Raw genomic sequence first — 24,587 nt, 5'->3', positions numbered from 1 at the left:
CCTCGCCCTGTGTGTGCTGCCCTCTGTAGCCAGCAGGCCCAGGGGGTGTGAAGCACATGCACGTGTGGGAAGGAAGAGCAGTCACCTTCTGCTCACTCGGGCAGTCACCTTCCACCTGCCCCGCTGCTCAGACCCGTGGCACTGGGTCGGGCTGTCCCAGGGAAGCAGTGTGCAGGGGCAGGCAGCTGGCAGAGCAGGCCCAGCGTGACAGGCCGTCCCGGCTGAAAGAACCTGACGCCATGTCCACGTCGCGGTGGGCTGCAGCCCCGCTGCCCTCGGAGTGAGGCTGCCCTCCTGCAGACCAGCCCCCTTCGGGCGGGCTCTTCCTCCATGATGGCATCAGCGGCCGTCATTGGTTTTGACCATGGCCTACACTGCATACATACACCCTGGACCAGAGGCCTGAGAAACACTCTCATTTGGGTCGTTTCTTACCTGTTCTGGTACTTTCTAGCCTTCACCCTGTTGCCCCCTTTCATTAACGTTCCTGTCCCTTTCCACACCACCCTGTCTCACTGGACTGGTCTCACCACTGGGCATGACTGCACCTGGGAAGACTTGGGTGTCTGGGGATGCACCGTGCACTGCAGACCCGCTCCTACTGACCCCACGCACCCCAGCCTGCTGGCAGGAGCTGTCCCTTGGTGGGCCACAGTGCCTTGAGGGCCGCGGGCGTGGGTACAGCCCATCCAGGGCACAGACTAGCAGGCCCCAAACAAGTCACTCAAGCCCTCCTGCCTAGGCGTCCTTACCTGTGACACGGAAAGAGCAGAGCCTGGTGCTTGCTCAGCATGTGAGAAACCTGAGACACACCAAGTGTGGAAAGGTGCCTACAAAGTATGAAGTCGCAGAGACCCGGGCAGCCTCTCTGTTTTCCGCTTGGCACTGGGCATGACGCACGTCGGGGTCGGGTCCCACCAGAGCAGGCATCCAGGCCCCCCCGTGCTGACATCGGCACTGAGAAAGCTCCAGGCTCCAGCCCATGGTGGAGCACAGTGATGGCAGAACAGGAGGGGACAGGAGACGGAAGGAGGGGCTCCGGGCTGTGCCTGGAGGAAGAAACCCCCATTCTGCCTGAGCACTTTGTTTACTTGGCTGCCCTCCTGGAGGGCCAACCGGGACCCTGCTGCCCCCACCTGGCTCTTCTACCCCACAGCCACCACCCCGGCGGCTGCTGCCCAACACCCGCCTGGGGAAGGTGAAGGGAGGAGGCACTGAGTCCCGGCTGTCCTCTTCCGAAGACCCAGTGGGCACCGAGGTCAGCAGACACACCAGCTTCTGCGCCTACCCCCCCTGCTCACTGTTACCACAACAAATCAGTGCATCAGAGCGACACACACGCAGATCTGCCTGAGCCGTGACTCTCACGGGCAGCCTGCTGCTGTCCAGGCTGCTCCTGGTGTGTGAGGTGCTCTCTGCTTTATTATACATTCGCTGTGCGTTATGGCGGCACCACCAGAGTGTCGGCTGACTATGCACTGTCCCAAGTCCTGTTCCTTCTGTGCTGCTGGGTGGTGGAGGTGTGCCTGAGAGACGCTGGCACCTGCTCTGTGTCAGAGAAGAGAAACTGTTTTTCACTGACGTACAGCACTCTCTACAGCAGGGGCACGAGTGCCAACAGCTACGACTTGCTGATGCTTAAGGAATGACCGGCAATCCTCGCCGCCGCCCCTGTCCTGGGTGATTTTCAGTGACTGCACAAGGCGATGTTATTCTCCCACCATACAGATGAGGAGCCCAAGCTTCCACACCTGGATTGATTCACGTTGAGTTCACACAACTGGTGAGTGGGAGTCCCACGAGATATACTGCACGGATCCGTACCACTGTGGGTTTGAATGTTCTAAAAACCCTTGATTTGAGGTCCAATTTCTGGAGTGCAATGAAAATATACTGTAAGGCAGACAGTGCTGGCATGCAAATGGAGATGAAGGGGTACAGGGCCAATCAAACCCAGCTTCTCAATGAAACACTGGCAAGAGCAATGTCTGCCTTCAGTGCGCAGGCTGGCCAGGGGGCCATGGCACTGGTGGGACGGCTCTGAGTGGGCGCGTGATGCCTGTCATTTTCGGCAAATTCAGGGCTTTATTTTCCTTTCTTGCCCTCTTCTTCCAATGTCTTTCTGCCAAGATGACCTCATATGATTATAATGGATGTATCAGCCAGAAATGGAGCTGGTGCAAGATCCCACCTCACCCTGAGAATCAGTGGGGAGAGGGGACGTAAGTCCTGTAGAGTGGACAGCCCCTTAGTGATTTTTCAAAGTTGAGCTCAGAGGGGTGGTATGAGAGCCCAGCTCAGCCATGTGCCCTGGGTCCTCCCAACACTGTGCCGGAACATTCCAGGGCTCCTCTCCCCGACCCTCGCTCGGGTGCCCCGAGCGCATCATTCTCCCAGTCTCATTCTTCCGTCTTGCGCTGCTGGCATGACAATGTCCACAGGCAGCCCTGCCTTTGGTCCTGAGGTCTCCTGACCTGCAGCATCTCTGAAGCCCAGTGGACAGGGCAGGCGGTTCCAGCCTGGTGCGTGACTGTCCCGCCAGTGACTGAGCATTTCGTCTGCCAGACTTTGTGAGCATCCTACTGAAAGCCTACCGACCTGTGGGTGTGCTTCTGAGACCCATTTTACAGAGGACACCTGCTCAGGGGACATACTGGAGGCTCGACGGGACTCCATTTTGAGGAGTGGTGGAGTAGAGACCTTAGCAAGGAGGCCAAGGTGTTTACCCAGAATCACAGGATGGGAGGGGGCAGAGCCTGGCTTAGTGTTTTGATTCTGGGTTCACGGCTCTTCCCACAATACCACGGGGCCTGGGCAACGTACAGCAATTTCAACATGCAGCAATCTCATTATGTTCAACATCTGGAGGTTCCATCTGCCGAGTAACATCAGTATTGCAGATTGTCATCTCCTAATGAGGCATGACACGGATCAAAACAACGCAGACGGCGAGACAGGGCCAGGTCCGTCCCCACCACAACGGCCTGTGGGTTCTGACTGTTCCTAAGGGCCTGCGCCCTACACCTGAGCTGCTGTATGTTGGAGAAAACCAAGCACCTTGAGAAATCTAGGCCATGGAAAACTGCAAAAGACATAAATAACGTGCCTGATAAATCTGTATGTGGAAATACATGAATTCATTCTAAATACAGACAATCTTCTTTATTCCCACTTCATCTGCTGCCTTTTCCTGCCACTAAATATATTATTCATGGTGCCGAGAGTAGAATGAAATGGGGGTTTGAAAAGGAAACTGGCGAGCAACCGTCAAGAGGCAAAGGGAGCTTTACCAGGCGGGGCTGGCAGCCTCCTGCGCTCGTCAGCACGTGCGGTCTGCACATCACACACTGTGAGCGTCTCCTGATCGCCAGAGACCGGCCAGTTCCGGCGTCAGCGCCCGCCCGCCGGCCTCGGCTGGCCAGCAGAGGGCAGCGCTCCTGCCCGCGCCTCCGGAAGAAAGCAAGTCTGGGTTTGATTTTCTAGTCCCGGGTCGCCCTGGCTCACGCAGATTTCCATCAGAACCATACCGGCTGCTAATTTGCAGCTTCTCCAGGCGCCCTGACCGATCGCCCTAATTCACCCGTTCTTTTTTTTTTTTTTCAAAAAAAGACAACAAACACCTCTCTCCGTGGCTGGAGACTTTTAACTGGGAAATTTGCAGGAAGCTGCTTTAGTTGGGGGGCCGGCTGCCCAAGGCCTCTGACGGCGCCTGGTCAGCCCGGCATGTGCGACGCCTCGCTGCAGAGCCCTGGGCTGCCCGAAGGCAGCTGGGCACACCCACTCCGGGCGGGCAGGCTCCCGCCTCTCAGGCAGCAAGGGCAGTATTGTAAGGCTCTTGCAATGCCAAGACGAGGCAGAGATGCCGAGAGCAACTGAACGTTAGTCTCCAGACTTTTTAGGTATTTGGGCAACTTGCCTGAAATCCGCCTCTCTCTGTCTCTGTCTGTCTGTCTCTCACAAGCGCGCACTCGCCCACCCCCTCCTCTAGCTGGCTGTCACCCGTCTTGGTGGCACCCGCTTTGGGAGATCTCAGTGGGCCAGCCCCTTGCTCCTGTGCCTGCGTCATCAGTCAGCACAGCCCCGTCGTGCTGGGAGGCCATCTCCCCGCCAGCCCGGACGGTCTCTTTCATATTGCTCTCAATTCCCTTTTCAGCTTTCTTTTCCCTTAATGAGGACTTTTTTCAGACTCAATTAAATGCTACAATGAAACAAAAGTAATTATACAAAACCCCAGCCACAGCCGGAGTGCCTGCGCCCACAGCCACGCCTGAGCTGGGAAGGCCTGGACAGGGAGACGCTCTGCAACTTGTACTTCTGCGAATCTCAGCCACAGCCACTCCTGACGATTTTGCTCCCATTTCTGGCTTTATTTTCCTCTGATGTGCATGGCCATTCAAGGAAGGTACGTTATGCTCTCTGAAGAGCCCAAGGAAGCCTTAATATGGCTTAGGAAATAGAAGAGGATTTCTGGCATGCGGAGTGTTTGTAGCCACGTGCTGAGGTCTGTCCCACCGTCCCTGAGTTCTGGAGGCTCTTGAGAGCCCACCACCCTTACCTGAATGCCACTGAGGCAGACGGTAGAGGCCAGGACAGAGTGGGTGCCTGGCAGAGCGGGAGCAGCCACAGAGCTCTGACGAGGTACTGCTGACGGTGCCCACCTCCCGTGCCCTGGCACATGGGAGGGAAAGCTTCCCGTGTCAGCCAGAAGGGGAGGCCCAGACATTCCCGGCCCTTCCCTGTCTGTCACGTCCTGTAGACATGGCGATGTCGGGGCCACACACTTCCTGACCATCAGCTTTCTCCCCGGCTGTCTTACACGTCTCCACATTCGGACAAGCTGATGTCAGGTCACACCCCACAGGATCTCAAATCTGAAACTGCTAGTGAAACACAGAAATTGGAAAAGAGGCCAGGGGCCCTGCAGTGGTAATATCTTGAGGGGAGGAAATCTGGAAAAAAAAGTTTATAGAATCAGCTCTTGAATTAATGGATCAATGGTTGCTTGGCTGTCTGATTTTCATGTTTCTAGAATACACCTTCTGCCAAAAGTGTCCAAATTATGTGGAAGACATGCACCATATAATTAGGATTTGATTAATACCATCTTGCATTATATAAACTGCTTGGAGGCAGGTCCTGATCACAAGCATCTTTGCTGCCCGCAGGGACCAGAGGGTCGCCCAGTGCAGAAGGGCTGCACGAACGCGTGTCTGGGCCATGCAAGCAGAGCCCTGCCTTCCAGGTTGGTGGTGGCTTCCCGGTGGATGGCTCTGTGCCCATCCCTCCGGGGATGGTCCCTGTTGTCTGCCTCTCATCTCCTCCCCTCCTTCCCTGTCCCAGAGGCACATCTGTGTTGGGTACTGTGTTCTCAAAGTGACTAATCAGTGCCGGTGCAGAGCTGACACCGGGCATGAATCCCTGAGTAAATGAGGGCCACGTGGGCGGGTATCTTCCTTACAGGCTGGACTCTGTTATCCACAAGTTCCTCCTGCTCCTCTTATCCATGCAGAGACACAGGTACCAGGCCTGGAGGCAAAACCACATGGCAGGTGAGGATGACCCCTGAAGGGAGACAGTGTGGCAGGGAGAAAGGGAGGCCAGAGCAAGATGAGGGCAGCCTGAGCCGGACGCATAGAAGGACCAGAAAACAAGGGCACTGAGCAGACAAGGCCGGGCTAGAACCCTTCCGGGGGCTGGTGGCTTTGTCCCCCGGGCTGGGCAGAGCCAGCTTCCTCCTGGCTGGGCACCTTCCCAGGAACATCTAGTTAAAATCCCAGCACTTTACAGGCTTAGTGTCCACACAACTGTGGTTTTCCTTTTAAGAAAGCAAGTGCCAGAGGCATGCATACCTGCAAAAAGGACAAGGTGCTGGAAGGGATTTTTCCACTTCAAGCTGGAAGGTCCCCTCCTCTGGGTGCGGCCAGCACAGGGGGCAGCACCCAGGCATGGGGCCCTTTGCTGTTGAGTGGACGAGGCTCAGCCTGGTGAGGACGGTGCTGTGTACCCGGCGGGGCCTGGTTGTCTTTTGAGCTGAGAGGGAGCAGCCGCCAGGCTCTGCAGGCACTGCCGGCCCTGGGCTCTGGGCTGCACGTGGGGGCTCAGGATCGGCTTGTACCCTAGGAGACACCAGGCCAGTGTGTCTGACCTCCACCCAGGGCAGGAATCACTCTGGGACAACCCTGCACAGTGGCAGGGACCTCCCTCTGCCTGACCTTCCCAGGGTCTGCCTGACCTTCCCAGGACAGCCCCTTCCAGGGTTGGGACACTGAGAAAGGAGGTGAATGCGACCTGAAACCTAACAACCTGCATCTGCTTCCACTCAGCAGCCCCCGTTCACAGACCAGGGGTGTGAGTGAGTCTCCTGCACCACGCCGGGTTCAGGGGCTCTGACGCGGAGGAGCCATCCCACCCGCCTGCACCCGCCCGAGGACAGCCCTCAGCAAGGAGAGGGGTTATGCGAGCCCGCACATTTTGGAGGAAGAAAGGCAAGAGAAGCAGGCAGATTCCTTCAGAGCGGATGGCCCCACAGGGGGCCAGGGAAAGGCCATTACGTCGCCCGACTTTGCCGGGACCCAGTGTCCTCTGTGTGGCAGTGGGGAAGGGGCGGCGGGGATGAGGTGCCCTGTGCCCTGTTCACAGTTGGGGCTTTGTGCCAGCACACCTACTAAGCCAGCCCTGAGGATAGGTCAATATTTCAGTGTAAAGGCGTTGGCATGAATGCAGACTATGTGCCCTCATGCTGTACGTTCATGGCACCAGTACTTAAATCGGAAAATGTCAGTGGTAGAAGGCAGTTGAGTGTTATCTAGTCCATCCCAGTGGTACTGGAGAAAACCAAGCATCCTGAGAAATCTAGGTCCTGGAAAACTGCCAAAGGCAAAAATAACACGCCAGAGCTCCACAGCCAGCACCTCACAAATCTGGTGGCTTTTCCAGATTGAATTTTCCATCCATTCATCATTTCTCTCACGATGCTATCCTCCTTCAGAAGTCATAGGTGAAGTGGAATATAATTTTTTAAGTATTTAATTTCCATAAGCCATCACGAAGCATAATTTTTACCATGTTCCAAGCTCTATGGAGCTCATAAAGAAATCAGCTGTCACCCTGCCAGGTGTCAGTGACAAAGGAGGGGTGTGGTCCAGCTTGGTGGCTAGATGCAGAGAGAGGGCTCCTGAGATGTTCATTTCTGTACAGGTGGCCTTTCTAGGTTGATTTGGAAGTCATGCGTTTCCTCTACACAGAAACAATAACTTAATGAGTGAGTAGAGCTTACTTGGTCTCGAAACTGAGACTGGGAGAATTAGCCACATTAATGCTCCTGACTCCTGACAATGCTGCCAGAAGAGCAGACTGGGGACCTGCTCCTTGATTAGACTTCGGAAATTACAAGGCGATCGTGTTGTCCCACAGGAGTACTTGTGGCTTGCTAGTGACAGGCACTGTTTTACTGTTGGTTCATGCTGTATTTCACTCCATTTCCTCTATGATCTCAGGGAACACAATAGCTGTTTTCCTCACTTTGCAGACAAGAAAACAGAGACACAGAGTTAAATACTCATCCACGTTCACTGGCTTTTAAGTAGTGAAGCTATTATTCAGAGGCCAGCACCTCACAGATCTGGTGGCATTTCCAGATGTCACTGCATGGACCTCCCCTCTTAACGGCAGCTATGTTGCCCATCCCCTTCCAGGAGAGAGCTCTGTAAAGCCCATCACTAGCTTCTGGAAATATCCTGATAGAGAGTTTCTGGGTGGAGCAGAGATTTCCCATCATGTCAATCAGAGAAGTGACTGACACTAAGTCCAAAGAACTACAAGTCTATGGTTTGAGTAAAGCATAGACACTTAACATGATTCCAAGTCCTTTGACCCAGTGGCCACATAACTGATTTTAAAGCCGTCCAGGCAGTCAGAATGAGGTGTGATGGGTGTGTGGGTAATTCCACCTCCCACCTGGGCGCAGTCCGCTAGTCACAGGTACCTCGGAGACGGTTTACGTGTGAAGAACCGAATCAAGAATGTCTACTCCAGAAAGGTTCCATAAGCATTTCAAAACATCGCCATCTAAATGTATGTCAGGGAGTTTTAAAAATAGCAGAAGAAGCATTAGAAACACTTTCTTGCTGGTAAAAATTGCAATATGTCTTCCAACTCCTTCCAACAGCCGAGGTTAGGCCATTCCTCAGAAGTGTGGGGTGACAGTGTGAATAACATCGCACACTATCCCCGTGTGACCATCGTGGAGGCCTGGCCAGCCTGCTTAGGACACACACCAAGTGGGTGGGGGCACCCCTACGGTAGTGCAGCCTGCAGCTCACCAAATCCTAAACCATGAGTTAAATTAAAGCCAATATGCACTTTTCAAGGGAAATGTTACTTAGAGTTTTATGTAGACACGGTTCGCAATGACCCCTGCACATGCCTCCCCTGCCCTGTGGTATAAGCCATTTGAAAATAATCATGTATCATGGAGTAATGAAGCTCGTTTGGGATTATGCGTATGACTGCCTGGCAAGAGAGGTATGGACGTCTCATAGTTTGGCTGAACATTTAAAGACTTTAAACCTCATTATTCCAAAATCATAGGCCAAAACTTCGGTGCTATACAACTATGCCTCCTGTGCATATGACAGCAATGAAGGCGGAAATAGCACAAATAACAGAAGCCACTGGAGAATACAACCAACCCTGCAAACTGGGAATAAAGAACCTTTCGTAAAACTTAGGACAATTCCAGCTGTGTGGCAACAACCACAGCTGACACGTAGGCGGCCTGCCTAACGCCTGCACAGGGGTAGCTTTGCCAAACTGCTAAGACTTGCATGAAAGTGCAAATTCTCAACAGAACTCTCATTTAGAGTTCTCAAAAAACTCTAGTAACATCTTAATTTGAGCTTCTGGATAACCAACTTTAGTAAGCCTTAAAACAGCTGGAGGACACTACTAAGCAGTTTTTTGATTTTATGCTAAAATCAAAATTCTAATAACTGCATGAATATTTGCCCAGAAGAATAGAACTTGTGGCCACAGTGAGACACCCGGTGCTGAGTTCAGAGCCCGTGTGGGAGGTGCATCCCAGCACAAGGACTGTCTCAGTTCACCGGAGAAGGTGCCCCTGCAGAGTCTGTGCACCACGGTCGGGGAGGGAGATCCCGGCAGCCCCCACGTCTCCTACCGCTTCTCTCCCTCAGCCCTCGGTATTCTGAAGTGTTCAATATGTTTGAGATCCTTTTTTTGGGAAACAAAACAAATCAATATGGCATTTTGCTGCCAACGAGCCTACAGACTACAGGGTTGCTTCCCATGTACACAATTTAGTTTCTCCTCAAAACTAACATCCCGGAGGGAGTTAGTTAGCTCTGCAAATGCCTTCAGGTCATTTTTCCTCCCAGTCTTCCCCCACCAACGTTTTTTTTTTTTGGAAGCATCTGAGAGTGAAACAGTTAAGTCACAGATCAGAAAAAGGCAATCTTCAAAGTTTATGTTCTCATTATTAAAAAAGGAACCTAGATTCCCAGGGGCTCTTGCGCTCCCAACTTCAGAAATCTAAGCATCAGCATATATAACCTTCCAGGGAACAACACTAAGTAGATTAAGCTGCCACATCAACTGTGATTGATTTAAAATATTGGGGGCTCTGTTATCGCACCAACACTATTTTGTGTAAATGCCTTGAAGTAAAATTTCCTTTTAATGGATTTGCTAAAGCAAAAGCTTAGCCTGAATTGCAAAGCAATGAGTGTTTTCTTTTATTAGGAAGATACTAAAGAAGATATTTTAAATCCCCTGGTTATGGATTTTTGAAGGCGATTAGTGCTGGCGCATGACTAAGACCCCAGGGTCCTTCCTCTGCAGGGGGCCTCCGGGCTGTCACTGTGGGCTCGAACTTGGGCTGTCCATGCAGAGAACAGTCACCACAGCTGACACAGGCCAGTGTGTCACCTCAGGGACACCGTGACAGCAAGAACTCAAGGTCAGTCCTCCTGGGGCCCAGAGGGCAACTCAGAAACTCAAACCCCGAGTACTCTGAGGTGCAGCAGCCACATTAGGGTGACAGGGGGCTTCCGGGGTCACCACCCTGGGAGGACAGCCTCAGGGGCTGGGGGGCTGCCCAGCTTGCAGCAGGTTTGTTAGAAAATGAGCTGCACAGGAATCAGCACAATGGTGGCCTCAGGAAAGGAGGCTCAGTGCGGAAGAGTTCATGGCAAGGGCCCGGGGAACCTTCTGGGCTGTTGAATGTCCCGGGTCTCAGCTGGGGTACACAGTACATATGGTTGTCAATCCTGTCAAACTGTGTCCTTCTAATTGTGCATTTTATTATATGTGTCTCATACCTTAATTTTTTAAAAATCTAGAAATCAAGTCATAGAACTTTGTGCCTCAGAGACCTCAGGAAAATTACATGGGAAGTAATAAGCTTCCATGTCCATCTGCTTCACACTGTACAATACACAAAGCCCCCGAGTGCAGAACCCAGCCGGAGGGATGCACAGCACGGGGACCCCACCCCGAGCACCCCCGGCCCCCTGGCCCAGCCCCACGTGGTGAGCTGTGGCTGTGGCCCCATGGTCTCAGGCGGGGCCGCTGAGAAGTGCGCAAGCCGCTCCCCAGCCATGCTCAGCTGCCCTGGGGCACACCTGGGCCTTGGGAGAGGGAATTGTCCTTGGACAATGGCATTCCCGATGTATTCCTTAACCCTGTGTAACCCTGGCCAGGTTACCCAACCTCACCATGCCTCAGCTGTGAAACGTCAGTAATAGTACTGTCAGACTGTGCAGAAGTGGGGGCACCAGGGAATGAATATCCATGCCCCCCAAATTCAAGCTGAAGCCTGGATTCCTAGTGTGATGGTGTCAGAAGGGGGCCTCAGGGAGCTGATTAGTTCATGAGGGCGCAGCCCCTGTGACGGGATTAGAGCCCTTCTAAGGGAATGAGGAGCCCCGAGCTGCCCCCACCGCCACCCCCGTGTGAGGACACGGGAAGGTGGCTTCTGCACGTCAGGAAGGCACCTCACCAGATGCGAGACCTGCTGGCCCCATGGTCTTGGACTTCATCCCCCAGAACTGTGAGAAGTGAATTTCTGCTGTTCAAACTACCCCGTCTACAGCGTTCCGTTACGGCAGCCCAGGCGGACGGAGACAGAGGGTTACATGAGGTAACAGAGAAGAAAGTACTTAAATGGCGCCTGGCACCTAACAGCAATCGATACAGGATGGTTACTGTTATGATGAAAGTCTCATTAGCATGGAGACAGATTGTACATGTTTAAGAAGAGAGCTTCGCACTCAGATTTTTAGTTGTTTATTAATGCATCGGCTGGCATCCTCTGGTGCCAAAGGAACGTCAGTGGTGGGAAGTGTCCGGCCAGGCCGTGGACTCAGAACAGCAAGTCCCTGGGTCGGCCTCTGGAAAGTGTTAACCTGCTGTTTCCTTTCCAGCTCTCCCCTCCCTGAGGCAAAACAAGACACTCTACCTGGAGGAGTGGGGGTCCAGAGACCTGTGCATCCGCATTCCTGAGTGTTGCCAGAAGCACCTCCCCCTGGCCTGCACTCGAGCCTTAGGCCCCCACAATAGCCTGATGCTTCCCACGCTCCAACAGCACCTTTGCAATTTAGGAGAACCTGTAGAAACTGGTATTTTTATATTAAAGTCAAAGAACCCCCACCCCGCCCCACAGTCCGGCAGCAGTGACCAGAGGTCCCCCTTTCCGCCACCTCGGTGTGTCTTACCTTCGTACAGCCAGTCACTAAGGCCGTTGTAAATCACACCTTCTTTCCCGGTTGAGACCACGCGGATGGCCTGCTTCCCAACGTGTGCGCAGTAATAGATATTGTTTTCAAAGATAAATATCTAATTTGGAAAGAGAAAACATAGTGTTAACCAAGGCAGTGATAATAAACAGTGTGCTCTTAAAAAATTTGCAGTCAGCCATGTAGTCTGATTTTCCTGGTGTATCTATTTGACGGAATAAAGGTAGTCTCAGGATCATTGGGGTTCACCCACCTCTGATCCAGTCCACATTTAAGGCCAATCAGAGACTCGACTCCACAGGTTTCCACAACATTATCCTTTCCCACGACTGGACAATGTGTGGGCTGACACTCTGGGGTACTTCAACATCAAATTGCGTTGACTATTTTAGCTTTTGTATTTTCCCTAGCAATTAAGATGGGTGGGCTATGGAAATCTGGGCTTTATTCACTCAGCAGTCATTATAAATTACATAGTGGCCCCTACGCTACGCCAGTCACAGAGGAGCCGTGATGAATGGGGGTGGGGTGGGGGGGCATCAAGTGCTTCTGTTCCACTTATGACCTGGAGAGGAAGACAAGCCTGACGGGACCACTTCTCAGAGGGCAGGTGCAGCTCTGGGAACATGGAATGGGCTCCCTACTGAGGCCAAGTGCAGGCAAGGATTCTTTAAGGAAGTGATGGAGAAAAGGTTTTTTTTTTTTAATTGTGGAAAAATATACACGATGCGGTTTGCCTCTGTAATCACCCTTGAGTGCACAGGCCAGTGGTTAAGCGCATTCCCGTGGTTGTGTGGCCAGTACCATCCCCAGAACTTTTTCCTCTTGCAAAACAGAGACTGCCCCCATTCAACAGACTCCCCCACCTCGGCCCCCAGGCCCCAGCCCCCCGCCAGGGCCCCACCCTTCTACTTTCTGTCCATGAGTCTGACCGCTCTAGGGAGTCTGATAAGCGGGATTTCAGTCCTGTCCTCCTGTGACTGGCGTATTCCACTCAGCAGAATGTCCTCCAGGCTCACCCATGCTCTGGCATGTGACAGGGTTTCAAGAGAGCGATTTTTAGCCTGGGACCTGAATGAGGGGTGGGGTGAAGAAAGGGGCTGAAGAGAAAAGCAGAGGCAAATGTGGGCAAGGGTGGCACTGGAGGAAGTGGACCCACCTCCCAGTGAACTGTCCTGTCAGGTGGGAGGGGTGGGGGGGTGGGGGGGTGCTGGGGGTGCAGGACATGGACCCACCTCCCAGTGAACTGTCCTGTCGGGGTGGGAGGGGTGTGGGGAGGGGCTGAGGGTGCAGGACATGGACCCACCTCCCAGTGAACTGTCCTGTCGGGGTGGGAGGGGTGTGGGGAGGGGCTGAGGGTGCAGGACATGGACCCACCTCCCAGTGAACTGTCCTGTCGGGGTGGGAGGGGTGTGGGGAGGGCTGGGGGTGCAGGACATGGACCCACCTCCCAGTTAATGTCCTGTCGGGGTGGGAGGGGTGTGGGGAGGGCTGGGGGTGCAGGATGTGGACCCACCTCCCAGTGAACTGTCCTGTCGGGGTGTGGGGGGGGCTGGGGGTGCAGGATGTGGACCTACCTTCCTGTGAACTGTCCTGTCGGGGTAGGGAGGGGCTGGGGGTGCAGTGCCAGCTCCTAGGGGCTCTGCTGTGGGGTCCCTGTGGCAGCAGGAAGCAGGGACAGAGACATGGGAAGGGCAGCAGCGAGGATGAAGACATGGGGGTGGGATGAAGTAACACTGAGGCTGGAGGAGATGTGGTGTGGCCCAGTCACCGAGGGACAGCAGAGATGATGGCAGGAGCCGGGCCGGGAGAGCCAGAAGGCCCTGCTAACCCGGTGCCCGAGGGAGCTCCAGGCCAGGTGGTGGGGGGAGGCAAAGCCGTCCTTGAACCAGAGCTGGGTGACCGTGACCCATATTCAGAGTTGGGGTCCACTGGAACATGTTATGATTCTGACTTTGGGTCAGTGACAACCGCTCTGGGAAGCCGAGGTCGGTGGTTCCGGAATCTGACGCATACGTGAATGACCTGGGTGCTTCCACACCTCCCACCCAGTCCATCAGCCCAGCCCAGAGATCAGTGTCCGGGGGGGAGGCCAGGTGCCACAATGCTTAAGAAACACGCCAGCGGATTCCAGTACGCAAGCACATGTGCGAGCCAGTGGCCCAGGAAGCTATTCGAGTACAGACGAGCCTACGGACTCTTTGTGTTCTCTGAGGCATCGGTTGCCTCCGCCCTGTGCTTTCTGCACCCCAAGTCCTGCCTGACATGCCCGCGGGTACTTTAGAACACGACGCTGGTTGAACTTTGCAGACACCTGATGTCTAGGAAACAGAGCTTGTGGACTAAGAACATGACTCATATCAGTTTTTTAAGAAAAGAAATTCTAGAAAAAAATATTGGTGTCATTTAAGAGACCACTGAGAGAGGATATTTTGCACAGAACAGGAAAAGGTAGAAATACTGACTTTTTTTACTGAAAATGCAAAGAAGGCAGTTTCCCCAGATTGTTCTCACGGAAGGTCAGGCCTGAAAACACTGCTGAGGATTGGTTTTTGGCTCAGGCCTCCCGGTGGTTAAAGTATTCACTTCAACTAGAAATGACCTGAAAAACTTCCAGACACAGTATACATCCAGAGGATGTTTCACTAGAGACCCACGTCCGCATCTGCTCCACTGCCGTGGGCCTGGTGGGGGGGCCATCGCATCCCAAACTGCCTCCCATTTCAGGCCCTTCCAACAGCCTCTCCCAATCCCACTCCGTCTGCATCATGTCAGCAAGGGCGCCAGTGCAGAGGCTGGAGAGTCATACAAGGCATTCTTCCTTCTTGTCTGAAGACTGTACCGAAGCTAACCTACGCTTCAACATACCTCGGCTGAACAAATACTCCCTTCCAGAAAGTGTTACTCTATTGTCCTTCCTTTCACCAAGTGTCAGGGTCAAGCTGAGGACCTCTGCCTGGGATCCAAAGCCATCACTGCCCAGTCCCTCTATTTCCCACCTCAGATTTCCCCTTTCCAGGCTCTTCCCTTTGCTGTTTCCTGAGTAAACCTGCTCGTCTCCACTTGGGCCAGCATCCCGGTGCCCTCGTCCCCGCCCGGCCAAATCTCCTTGCACAGAGGTGTGCGGGACCCGCTCCTCCCCATCCCTAGGACCCGACTGGGGCTCCGGCTTGCCCTCCCCTTGCTGCTCTCTCAGGGCCTCGTCGGCACTTTCTGATTTTATGATCCACCTGGCCTTTGCCCCCGGAAGAGCTGGCATCCTCTTCCGTAGCTGTCTGTCTGTGTCCGCACTTCCCTTTAGATTGCAGGTGGGCAGCCATGTGTCACCTGACCCTTTCTTTCCCTCGTTGCATCCTTTCTAGGCCTGTGCATATGGCGGTGCTCAACACGCAAGTACCTGTATTAGTTTTCAAACAAAGAGTGGGCAGAAGTGTATTTCCTACCAAATTTGCTTTAACTCTATCTTAATTCACCAAGAACAATTCCTTCCCTCCTTCCCTTTAATTCTCACTGTTGTGCTCATACGAGAAGGAAGGTACAGCAGGTCCTTTTGGAAATTTCAGCAGGCCCCTCGCCCTGAAACGCACCTGCTTCTAAACAGATGTTACTATCAAGTCACTATCACATGTTACTATCAAGGGGGAACATAGACTCCCCGTATGACAACTAAGCCTCCATTACCCGACTCCCTGAGGCCGCTTTAACTGACCTAGCGCGCTCACTTTCCCAGTCTTGAGGGCGCACGCTGGCGGCAGTGACTATGTACCAACTGCCTCTCGCCTTGTTTTCTGGCCCTTCTCTTGAGTTACCCCACGCCCTGGCCAAGTATGATAGTACCGACATTTCCGTAGTAGGTAGGGCTCAACGATCCTGTTACACGTGACAGTTCAGCTTACAGGCTGAGACACAGAGCGGTCAGGACGGTCGCAGCAGTGACGGTCGCATACCACTGGCCTGGCGGTAATCGTAGGACAGTTCCTATTCCTAAAGCACTGACCCATCTTTGCTGCAGGCCCTTTTAGTCCCATAGGAAGCACCCCACAGGTATTTCATGTCACTGGGACACTACACACAAATACAACATGTCACTGGAGCACAAATATTCCATCAGGCACACCTGGCTGGGCCCTTCTTCCTAGTCAAGGTGAGGCCAGGCATAGCCTCGTGTGGACTCACCAGCGAGAACGTTTGTGTGGGCGGCTCGGGGCCCCCGTGGGCGCTGTGGAGCAGCCTGGGTGGGAGACGGTGCTAGCCCAGCTTGTCTTCCCTGGAGCCCGCAGCGCGATGGTGGGGATTCTGAGTCTTGACTGGAGCGATGCTACTACGGTGTAATTAGCAAAGGGGATACGTGCCAGCACGGCAAGGAGTGCATGGCAAGAGCGCTGGGGGATTCTGAAAAGCAGACTGGCTGCCTGGGAGGTGGACAGCTGGTGGCCAAAGCCACCAGGTGTCCACGACATGTATTCACCATTATCATAGAATATATGGAGAAAGGATAGATGTCAGAATGCGTAAGCATAACATATGCCTATTAAAATACTTTGGTGTATTTTTTCCCTTCTGTGCATCTGTGTGTGTGCGTGTGTACATATGGGTGTGTGTTGGTGGGTGAGGTATAAAACCTAGTTTTTTAGTAAAACTGAAGCCATATCACATACAGTTTTACAGACTGTTTAGAATTTATATCAGGAATGCTTTTCCATGTCATTACGCATTCTCCGAGACATTCCTTTTAGGAGGTATACCATAGTTTAATTATGCTCCTATTGTTTGACATCTATTCTTTCTGTTTTTTTATTATAATGAAAATGCTATTGTGTGCCTCTTTGTATGAAAATCTTTGCCTGTATCTCTGTATTTCCCATGAATGGAAATAAAGTTCATTATGTAAAAAAAACCATGGGTGAAGGTCATGAAAAGGTAAATCTTTTTGCAAAGTACTGGAAAATACACAAGTGTCTGCCCTTGCTAATAACGAGAGAAATCTTACTATGATGGAACTGCTAGAGCAGCAGTTAGACAAGACGAACAGGAGAGGAGACAGGAGGGCGGCAGACCTCCCAGTTCCCACCCAGAGACCACCCTGTCTCCCTGAGAGCAGCCCCTTTTAACCCCTTCTGCAGTTCAGCACAGACTGATAAGCAAAAGATACTGCCGGCAGGGAGTTCCCCAGTCTTGGAGCATGCCTTGTCCAGCAGCAACCCCGAGGCCATTATAACACCTCTCACCCTGCGGTCCTGGCCCCCACCTGCCCCGGGTTCTGCTCAGGCGCTCACGGGAAGGTGACTGACCTGAACACGCACAGACAGGTTGGAGGGGAGGAACCGGGCAGACCCAAAGGTCGGTGGGATAATGACAAAATGGGAGGGAGGAGACCAGACAAGCCCCACGGAAAACACAACGGAAAACCCACGGCAGTCCCTCCATCTCTGGAGCGCACTTTCCTTTCACTTTCCCAAATAAAAACCCTTCATGGCTTTAAGCCTCCGTCAAACAGCCTCTCAGCTGAATTCTTTCCTTCCAGAAGACAAGGCCTGAGGAAGGTCACAATCCATGCTGGGAGAAGGGCTATTTCGTTATCAAGCTACAAAGACTCAACAATGGCGATGCCCAGCATTGCTGAGAATGAAGTGTGCTCTCCTGGTGGGAACGGAGACCGACATGCAGGTATGAAAAGTGGTCAGCTAACCTCATCAAAAGAGGCTTTTTTATGTAGACTGTGTGAGAAAGATGGCAGGGGATGAAGTATGACTGGTCTTTCCCAGCCCTCTTCTCAGAACCCCATGGCAGTGGGGAGCCGCTGCCTCTGAGCCATGGAGCAGTGATACACAGGTGGACACAGGTGTTTACGTGTCTCTTGCCATGGGAACACCCTGCAGTTCTAGACTCATTCTCAGGCTACTCAGGGCTCAGTTTCCAGAACTGACTATTCAATGTGTAGATCACACACAGTCTTGACATGCTCTGCTCGGCCCTCCTCTTCCCTGGGTCTTGGCCATCCACTGCTCAGTTGGGCAGGGGGGTGGCCTTCCATTATTCTAGTTCACAGCTACATCTAGAAAACGGATGGATGCGGGCGATGGCACAGCTGTTAATCATCAATGAGAGCTTTAAGATCCTTGGTGATTCTTTCACCACTTGGTGGCATCAGGTTCAACCCCACACACGCCAATTCGAGCATCTCGGGGCGCGAATGCCTCCTAGGTGAGCTCTCTCATCGGCATAGTGAGCATAACTCACTTCACTCTGTAGGAACGTGTCATACTTCCCAGTCAATCCACCTGCCCGAAATCCAGAATGTTTGGTTCTTAGGGTGGTTCGTGCCCAGGGGGCTGTGTGACATGGCAAATATCACTTCACTGTTCTGCCTGTGGATTTTCCCATCCATGAAATGCATGATCACTCCAGCTGTGCCTGCCTCAGGCACTATCGGGAGGATAAAAGGTCAGTCATGGAAGAAAACCGGAAGGTTACACAGCAGGCGTCAAGGTGACCTACCCGCATAGTAAGTACCAGGACGCACCGGTCCTTACGATAGAGGACAGGTCCTGAGGACAGGGCTCTCGCGGATTCTCCACTTACTCTCCCGCCTCCACCCTTTCCTGGAAAACTCCATATAACATATTACACCACAGTTCCACCCCAGCAAATAATACAGGATTAAATGCTAAGGGCAGAGTTCAGCACTGAGAAAGAGGAAATCCTGTAGATGATCTACACTGTCTCTTCTTACGAGAAAGTACTCACATTTCTCATCCTTCCAAAATGCCAGCCAAAATCAAGAAGCCGTGTCCAAAACACCATAAAGACCCTCAAGGAAAAGCCTCCTTTTCAAAGTCACCCACTCAGAAAAATCTGTCAGGACCTTTCTCACCTGCTGAACCCACACTTTTCCCTGCAGAGTTCTGAGGTGTTATTTTTTCAAAGCTGAGGAAAAGTCTCAGAACAAAATGATATTCTTGTGCGTTTGACAGCCCACGGTCAGCACCCACCGTGACACTGCTGAGCTCCACATGGGAGCTAAAGAACGTCACAGCCGACTAAATATATGCGGTGCTCCCAGCAGACGCAGGAGCCCGGAGCAGAGGCTCATCACCCCAGGAAGCAACCAGCACCACGCTCCACCTGGACGTGTGTGCGGGTGCCCTGCAAACTCCCTCTGCTCAGGTGGGTCTCTGAGGCTGAGGGGCTGCCAGGCTGGGAAATGTCAGCAAGTGAGGAAGCTCATGCTGTCCCAGACTCCCCAAATGCCCGCGGAAAAAGATGGTGACCGTTCATAATAAACACACATGGAAAAATGGCTGGCAATCAAATGGGGTGGCATTGGTCATGCTGAGAAAGGGCAGGGCTCCGGGCTGGCCAAGCACTAACCCGGCCTCCGCAGCCATCAGCACCCAGTGCCGCTGACGGGAGGTACAGGGGAAGCCCACCCGGGGGCACGTGCGGGGCGAGACAGAAAGAAGCCACCGGAAGTGGGCCTTGTCGATGACTGTCGAGCACAGGTGCGCCCACCCAGCCTGACAGTTGGCTAGGGGTCAGAGGTGACCACGGTGAGAAGGAAATGGAGCCCATGGCCGCACAGAAGCCCACCCAGCACCTCCGGTTATTTTGGTGTGGCTGGAGGCAAATCCATGCAGGGAAAGAGGTTTTGAGGACAGATGATGTTGATGGCAAGGGTGGCCGGTAAACCACACCCGACTGTGGGTAAAATTACAGTACTTCCAGAATCTCTCGCCTGGCCTCAGTGCATCTCCATATCAACAGGCATTCCTCAGGGGTGGAGAGCCGTAGTTCATCTCACATCAGTGGGTAAACCTGGGCGACAGAGGGCTTACCTAAACCTGAGAGGCTGGGGGAGGCTTTGCTTGCTTTGGCCGGAGCAGGAGGGAGACAGTCCCCTGACCACTGTTTGCAAGCAATGAATGGCATTTAAACTTTATTTCTCCCTTTGACTGACTTCGGTTTCAGAGGTATGTTGCCCCGGGATTTCCTCTCCCTGGAGTTACACTGACCACAGCTGACTCCTCGAGCGGCATTCTCCTCCTGCCTTAGGCCTCAAGAAGGTGAGAAGGCTTGCCTTCGCTTGGACGTGGGCGCCCTGAGGCCCTGTGTCACTCCACTGCCTGGCAAACTTCCCTTCAGAAACAGGGAAACTGTCACTAAACTCTTCTTATGCTGTCTCCCTAGAGAATCATAATCTCCAAGAAAACAGAGACCTGACCTTGTGTTCCATCTTCTGCCCATGTCACAGCCTTGCAGACACTTGGTGCTAAGTATTCTGTTGATTAATGGAATCATACCAATGATTCAAAAACCAGTCACTCCTATTTGTTGAGGTCTTGCTATGGTGCCATGAACTGATGGATGCTTACATGTACTGATTTTTATTTTACATGTATGTAGTGTTTACTGTCGGCCGAACATTGTTCTAAGCACTTTCAAATACTGATTTACCTAATCCTCTGAGATAAGTACTACCATGGATTCTTGTTCCCATTTTAGGGGTAGGTAAACTAGGGCTCAGACAGGCCACACTTGCCCAGGATGACACACCCTTTGAACGAAGAGGCAGGATTTGGACCCAGGCAGTGCGACCCTGGAGCCCATGATTTTCAGCCTGTCATTGTCCTGACGCCTTGGAGAGGCTCAGGAAAGTTAAGCTTTGACCCAAGTGTGAACACCTACTCTAGTAGGTGGCAGAATGAGAAAACCATATGGTTTAATCCATCATGCCCGTGATTCCCAAAGGAGGGTCCGGGGCCAGCAGTGTCAGCCGAACCTGGGGACATGTGAGCGATGCTCTCAGGTCCCACAACACCTGGGCTTTAGCCAGCCTCCAGGGACTCGACAAAGCACAGCACTAAGCCTCGCCGCCTCTTCCAGCTGAAAATAATAAACCGTTCCAAGAACGGCTGGACCTCTGGGTCTGCATGGAAGTGGGTCTGCACGAAACCACAACTGCTGTGAACTGAAAACTCTTCAAAGTGCTGGGACGGTTCACAACCTTTCTGACTGTAGAAAACAGTCTGAGGCACTCCCTCACCCCATCAATCTTTTTCTATTGCAGCTAAATTCAAGCCTCAGCGGTTGCCAGAAGTACTTTTCTGAATGAAAGAAGTGAATGAATTTTCCAGTATCTTCCTCGGGTGATGCAAAAAAGCCGTGATCCCCCCAGTAGGTTTCTGGGCCTTTTTGTGTCCAGTTCAAATATGAATGGTGAAGCGCTCTGAGCGAAACATCACCCAGATTTGCCTGGTTGAAATGCCCGAGTCACACCAGGTATTTGAAGAGTGATGATGTTTGGCGCAAGGGCACAATGAAGCCAGACGTCCCCCCAGGCGATGTCCACTCGAGGCTTACTTTCCCTCCCGTGGCAACTGGTGTTGGAACTTTATTCTTGTTCAAGGTGACTTGATAAACAGCCAACCTTCTCTTCAGCCACTGGGGGCTCATTACCTACCTAGGCTGTGGATTATTCAAGGACTTTGAGGCTTCCATTTCCTCTGGCTCTTTATCTCCTGAGCTCCTTCCTGCTCATTAGCACCTCCCCAGAGGACAGGCGGGCAGGGAAGTCCAGGACCTTCGCATCTGCAGCCCTGCAGCCAGGACTGGCTCTGGGCTAGGCTGGGAGGCCAGCAGAGATGACTTCCGCTGCCTTCGCATCCCCTGCTCAGTGAGCTAGCTGCTCTTTCCTATTATCTACACAATAAAGGATAGTAACAGATAAATGGACAAGAAAGATACCTGGGCATTAATTTATGGAGAATCATCAATCCACTATTAAATCCATGTTAATTTAGCCAACTAAGGGATATAAAGAAATATATGCTGATTTAAATAGCTATGCAACTGAATTATATTAGCAGACTTTTAGCAAATCATAGAATCAGCAATATTTTTTTAAGTGCTAAAGCCTGATGCTGGTGACTATGCAATCAGAACGAATGATTAAGTACACATAAAACAATTTGTAAATACGTGTCAAGAGCCTTAAAAATGTGTTTATATTTTTTGACTCAGTACTTCCATGTCAGGAACATTTTAGGCACAAAGACATCATACTGCACCGATTGTAATACTGAGTATTATAATAATCTAGATGTCCAACAGGAAACTGGTTAAATTTCTGTAAATCCATTCAATGAAATTATCATGTAACTATTAAAAATTATGTTGACAAGTATTTAATTGTGTAAAATGCCAATTGTATCATAATATGCACAAAGGTTGAGATTAGAAACCACTTAGTATAATTGTATAAAAAGTGCATCTACTCTTGGAAACGATATTAAGGAAATGTACTAAAATATTAATAGTAATTGTCTGGGCATACTGGCTGTATTGGTTCTATTATAAGATTTTTTTCTATTTTCTGAATTTTTTACTTTCTATGCTCTGTATTATTTTCACAGTAGGGAAATAAATAAATAAATAATAATAATTAACCAACCACCTAAAATGAACCTCGTGCCAAAATCGGAAACTGGGGATGAAACAACGAACAGGCCGCACCCTAACCCCCATGGGACGCTGCATGTCCTGGGAAGGATCTGGAAACATGCATCTATTTAGGACATCGGGTGGGTGCAGATGGGCCACAGGAGCCACGGCAGAAGGTTGCCCTCCCGGGAGTCTGGGAAGCCTTCACGGAAAAGGCGGTGTTCTTTGCTTTCCACACTTCCCTCTTTCCCCTTAACACTGCTGTTCCTTCCTTAGTGCCTCTGACAGAAAACGAGTCCCTACATCAACAGATGACATTAAAAGCAGTGATGTGCTAGAGCCGTGCAGACTCAGCAAGCTCACCCTGGGTGCGGCTGGGCTGCTCCTCACGGTGAATGGACCGAAGTGGGCACCCACAGGCTCTGCCCAAACCAGCGGGTGTCCTGGAGACGGTACTAGGTGTGTGGGCACCCGGTGGGCTCGGGACAGACGGTCTGTGCCCCAGGCTCGGCCAGGTGGCATCAGTGGGTAGGGGAAGCGGGCAGGGTGGGCACGCTCTGGCGGTCCGGGTCATGAGCTGTGCGATTTTAAATCTCTGAGGGGCTCAGCAGCCTAGACTCAGACCCACTGCCCCACCTGCCCACCACCCCTCGACACACAGGCTTGGGTAACCCGCTAGATGCCCAAGACCACCCTTCTCATCCATCAGGGGCCTCCTGTGGCCTGTGGAGAGAGTTTGGGAAGACTCTGGCTCAGGGTGGACACGTGTATCTCCTTCTTCTTTGGTCCCCAAATACTGTAATCAGCAGCCTTCAGTGGGGCCACTGATTCCAGCGTGCACTTGGGAGCCTCAGGGACAAGAGTCTGGAACCTTCTGGAACCAGCCCCACATTTTCTTCGCACACCCCCTGGGCAGGGCCCTGTGTCTCAGCCCTCAGCTGCCGGGGTCCTTTCTCACTGCACTGCCATCCTGCAGGTCTGAGATGCCAGCCTGACTTCCCACTCCCGAGTCGCCTGGGACTGGCCCCCTGTGTGCAGACTCCTGACGCCACATCCCGGTCGTGCTTCCATAATCCGCCTGGTTGGGTGTCCTCGGCTGCCTGCGCCGCCCCACTGGACACAGGCTTTCTATTAAGCAAACATTAATGGCAGCAGAAATATTATTAATTACATCCTCGCATAAGCCTGTGGCTGGGTGCTGCTGTGATCCGCGGGCTCAAGGAAAATGAGACAGAGGTTGAGTGACTGCCTGAAGCCACGAGCCCACGTGAGCCGGGTTTGCCAGCTGTCCGGCTCCAGGCCAGCTCCGTGCCTCCGGGCCGTTCCCTCTGCATAGCGCTGTGGCTGGCGTTCCAGAAATGTCTGCCTGAGACCTCAGAGGCTTTAGGTCACAGGTAGTTGGACCTATAGCGATCCTCCAAATGGGGGCACATTTGAGTGTAAAAGGGGCCCTACTTATAATGCCCCCAGGATGACAGGTGTAAACCTGGCAGCCCTGGGCAGACCAAGGTGTAAGGACGGGACTTGGGATGCTTGGCCATCTGTCCTGTCCCCGACCTGTCTTACCTTAAGCCTCACTTGCCCTGGGGTACAGGGCTCCTCAGCCACTCCCCTGCCAGGTGCCTGGCAGCCCTGGGACCTTGTCAAGGCCAGGAGTCCCTCGGGCAGCCTTCTCTCATTCAGGCTGTTCGCCGGCTCCGCTCAAGACCTGTTCTGCTGCCGACAGGACCGGCTCTGAGGATGTCGCGCGCGCACCCTGCGTGGCTAACCTGGGGTCAGTGCCAGGGCCTCCACAGGCCTGCCTCCTTCCCGGGTCCTCCTCGGGCTGGTCACACAGGGGTCAGGGGTGAACAGGCCTGAGACCTGCGGTTCTCAGGATGTGACCAAATGGGGTTAGCTTGTCGCTTAGTAAAAACGCCCGTCGGCCTTGTCCCAGCACCTGTGGTCTCCCGCCTCCCCAGGGGCTCTGTAGGAATTCATGCCCCAGGGCCACGCTCTGTGGGGTCAGTCACTCAGAGCCAGGCTGACGACAATCTGATGCCAGGCAGATGCCCATCTGCTCAGCGTCCTGCTGCCGGCAGCCTGCCTGCGGGTCTCTCCCACTTCTCTTCTCCGAGGCTCTCTCAGCTCAGACACCACCACACACTGGGGCTTACGCAGTAAATACTGCCCCTCATGGTTCTGGACGCTGAGGTCTGAGACTGGGGTGCCCGCATGGTCAGGCTGTGGTGAGAGGGCTCCTCCTGGTCACACACGGCCGTCCTTTTGCTCTGTCCTCACATCATCTCTGGTGTCTTTTCTCCTCTGGACAGTGATCCCCCCATGGGGCTCTACTCCCATGATCTCGTCCCCTGCCAAAGGCCCTGTCCCCAGACACCATCACATGGGACCGGG

General features: G+C 52.8%; 1 protein-coding gene across 5 annotated transcripts in view; it reads right to left on the bottom strand.

Annotated features, from left to right (window-relative positions):
- The window catches only part of DPP6 (dipeptidyl peptidase like 6), an 839,060-nt gene that overhangs the window by 106,235 nt on the left and 708,238 nt on the right, over positions 1-24,587 (bottom strand). For all 5 annotated transcript variants that reach the window (XM_036899605.2, XM_036899607.2, XM_036899604.2 and 2 more), the window contains exon 8: positions 11,733-11,853. In XM_036899605.2, the coding sequence (XP_036755500.2) occupies positions 11,733-11,853 (121 nt within the window). The remainder of the gene's footprint in view (positions 1-11,732; positions 11,854-24,587) is intronic.

This window comes from Manis pentadactyla, chromosome 7 (genome assembly GCF_030020395.1).
Source record: "Manis pentadactyla isolate mManPen7 chromosome 7, mManPen7.hap1, whole genome shotgun sequence".
In the NCBI taxonomy this organism is placed as follows: domain Eukaryota; kingdom Metazoa; phylum Chordata; class Mammalia; order Pholidota; family Manidae; genus Manis; species Manis pentadactyla.
This window is presented reverse-complemented; position numbering and strand designations above follow the sequence as displayed.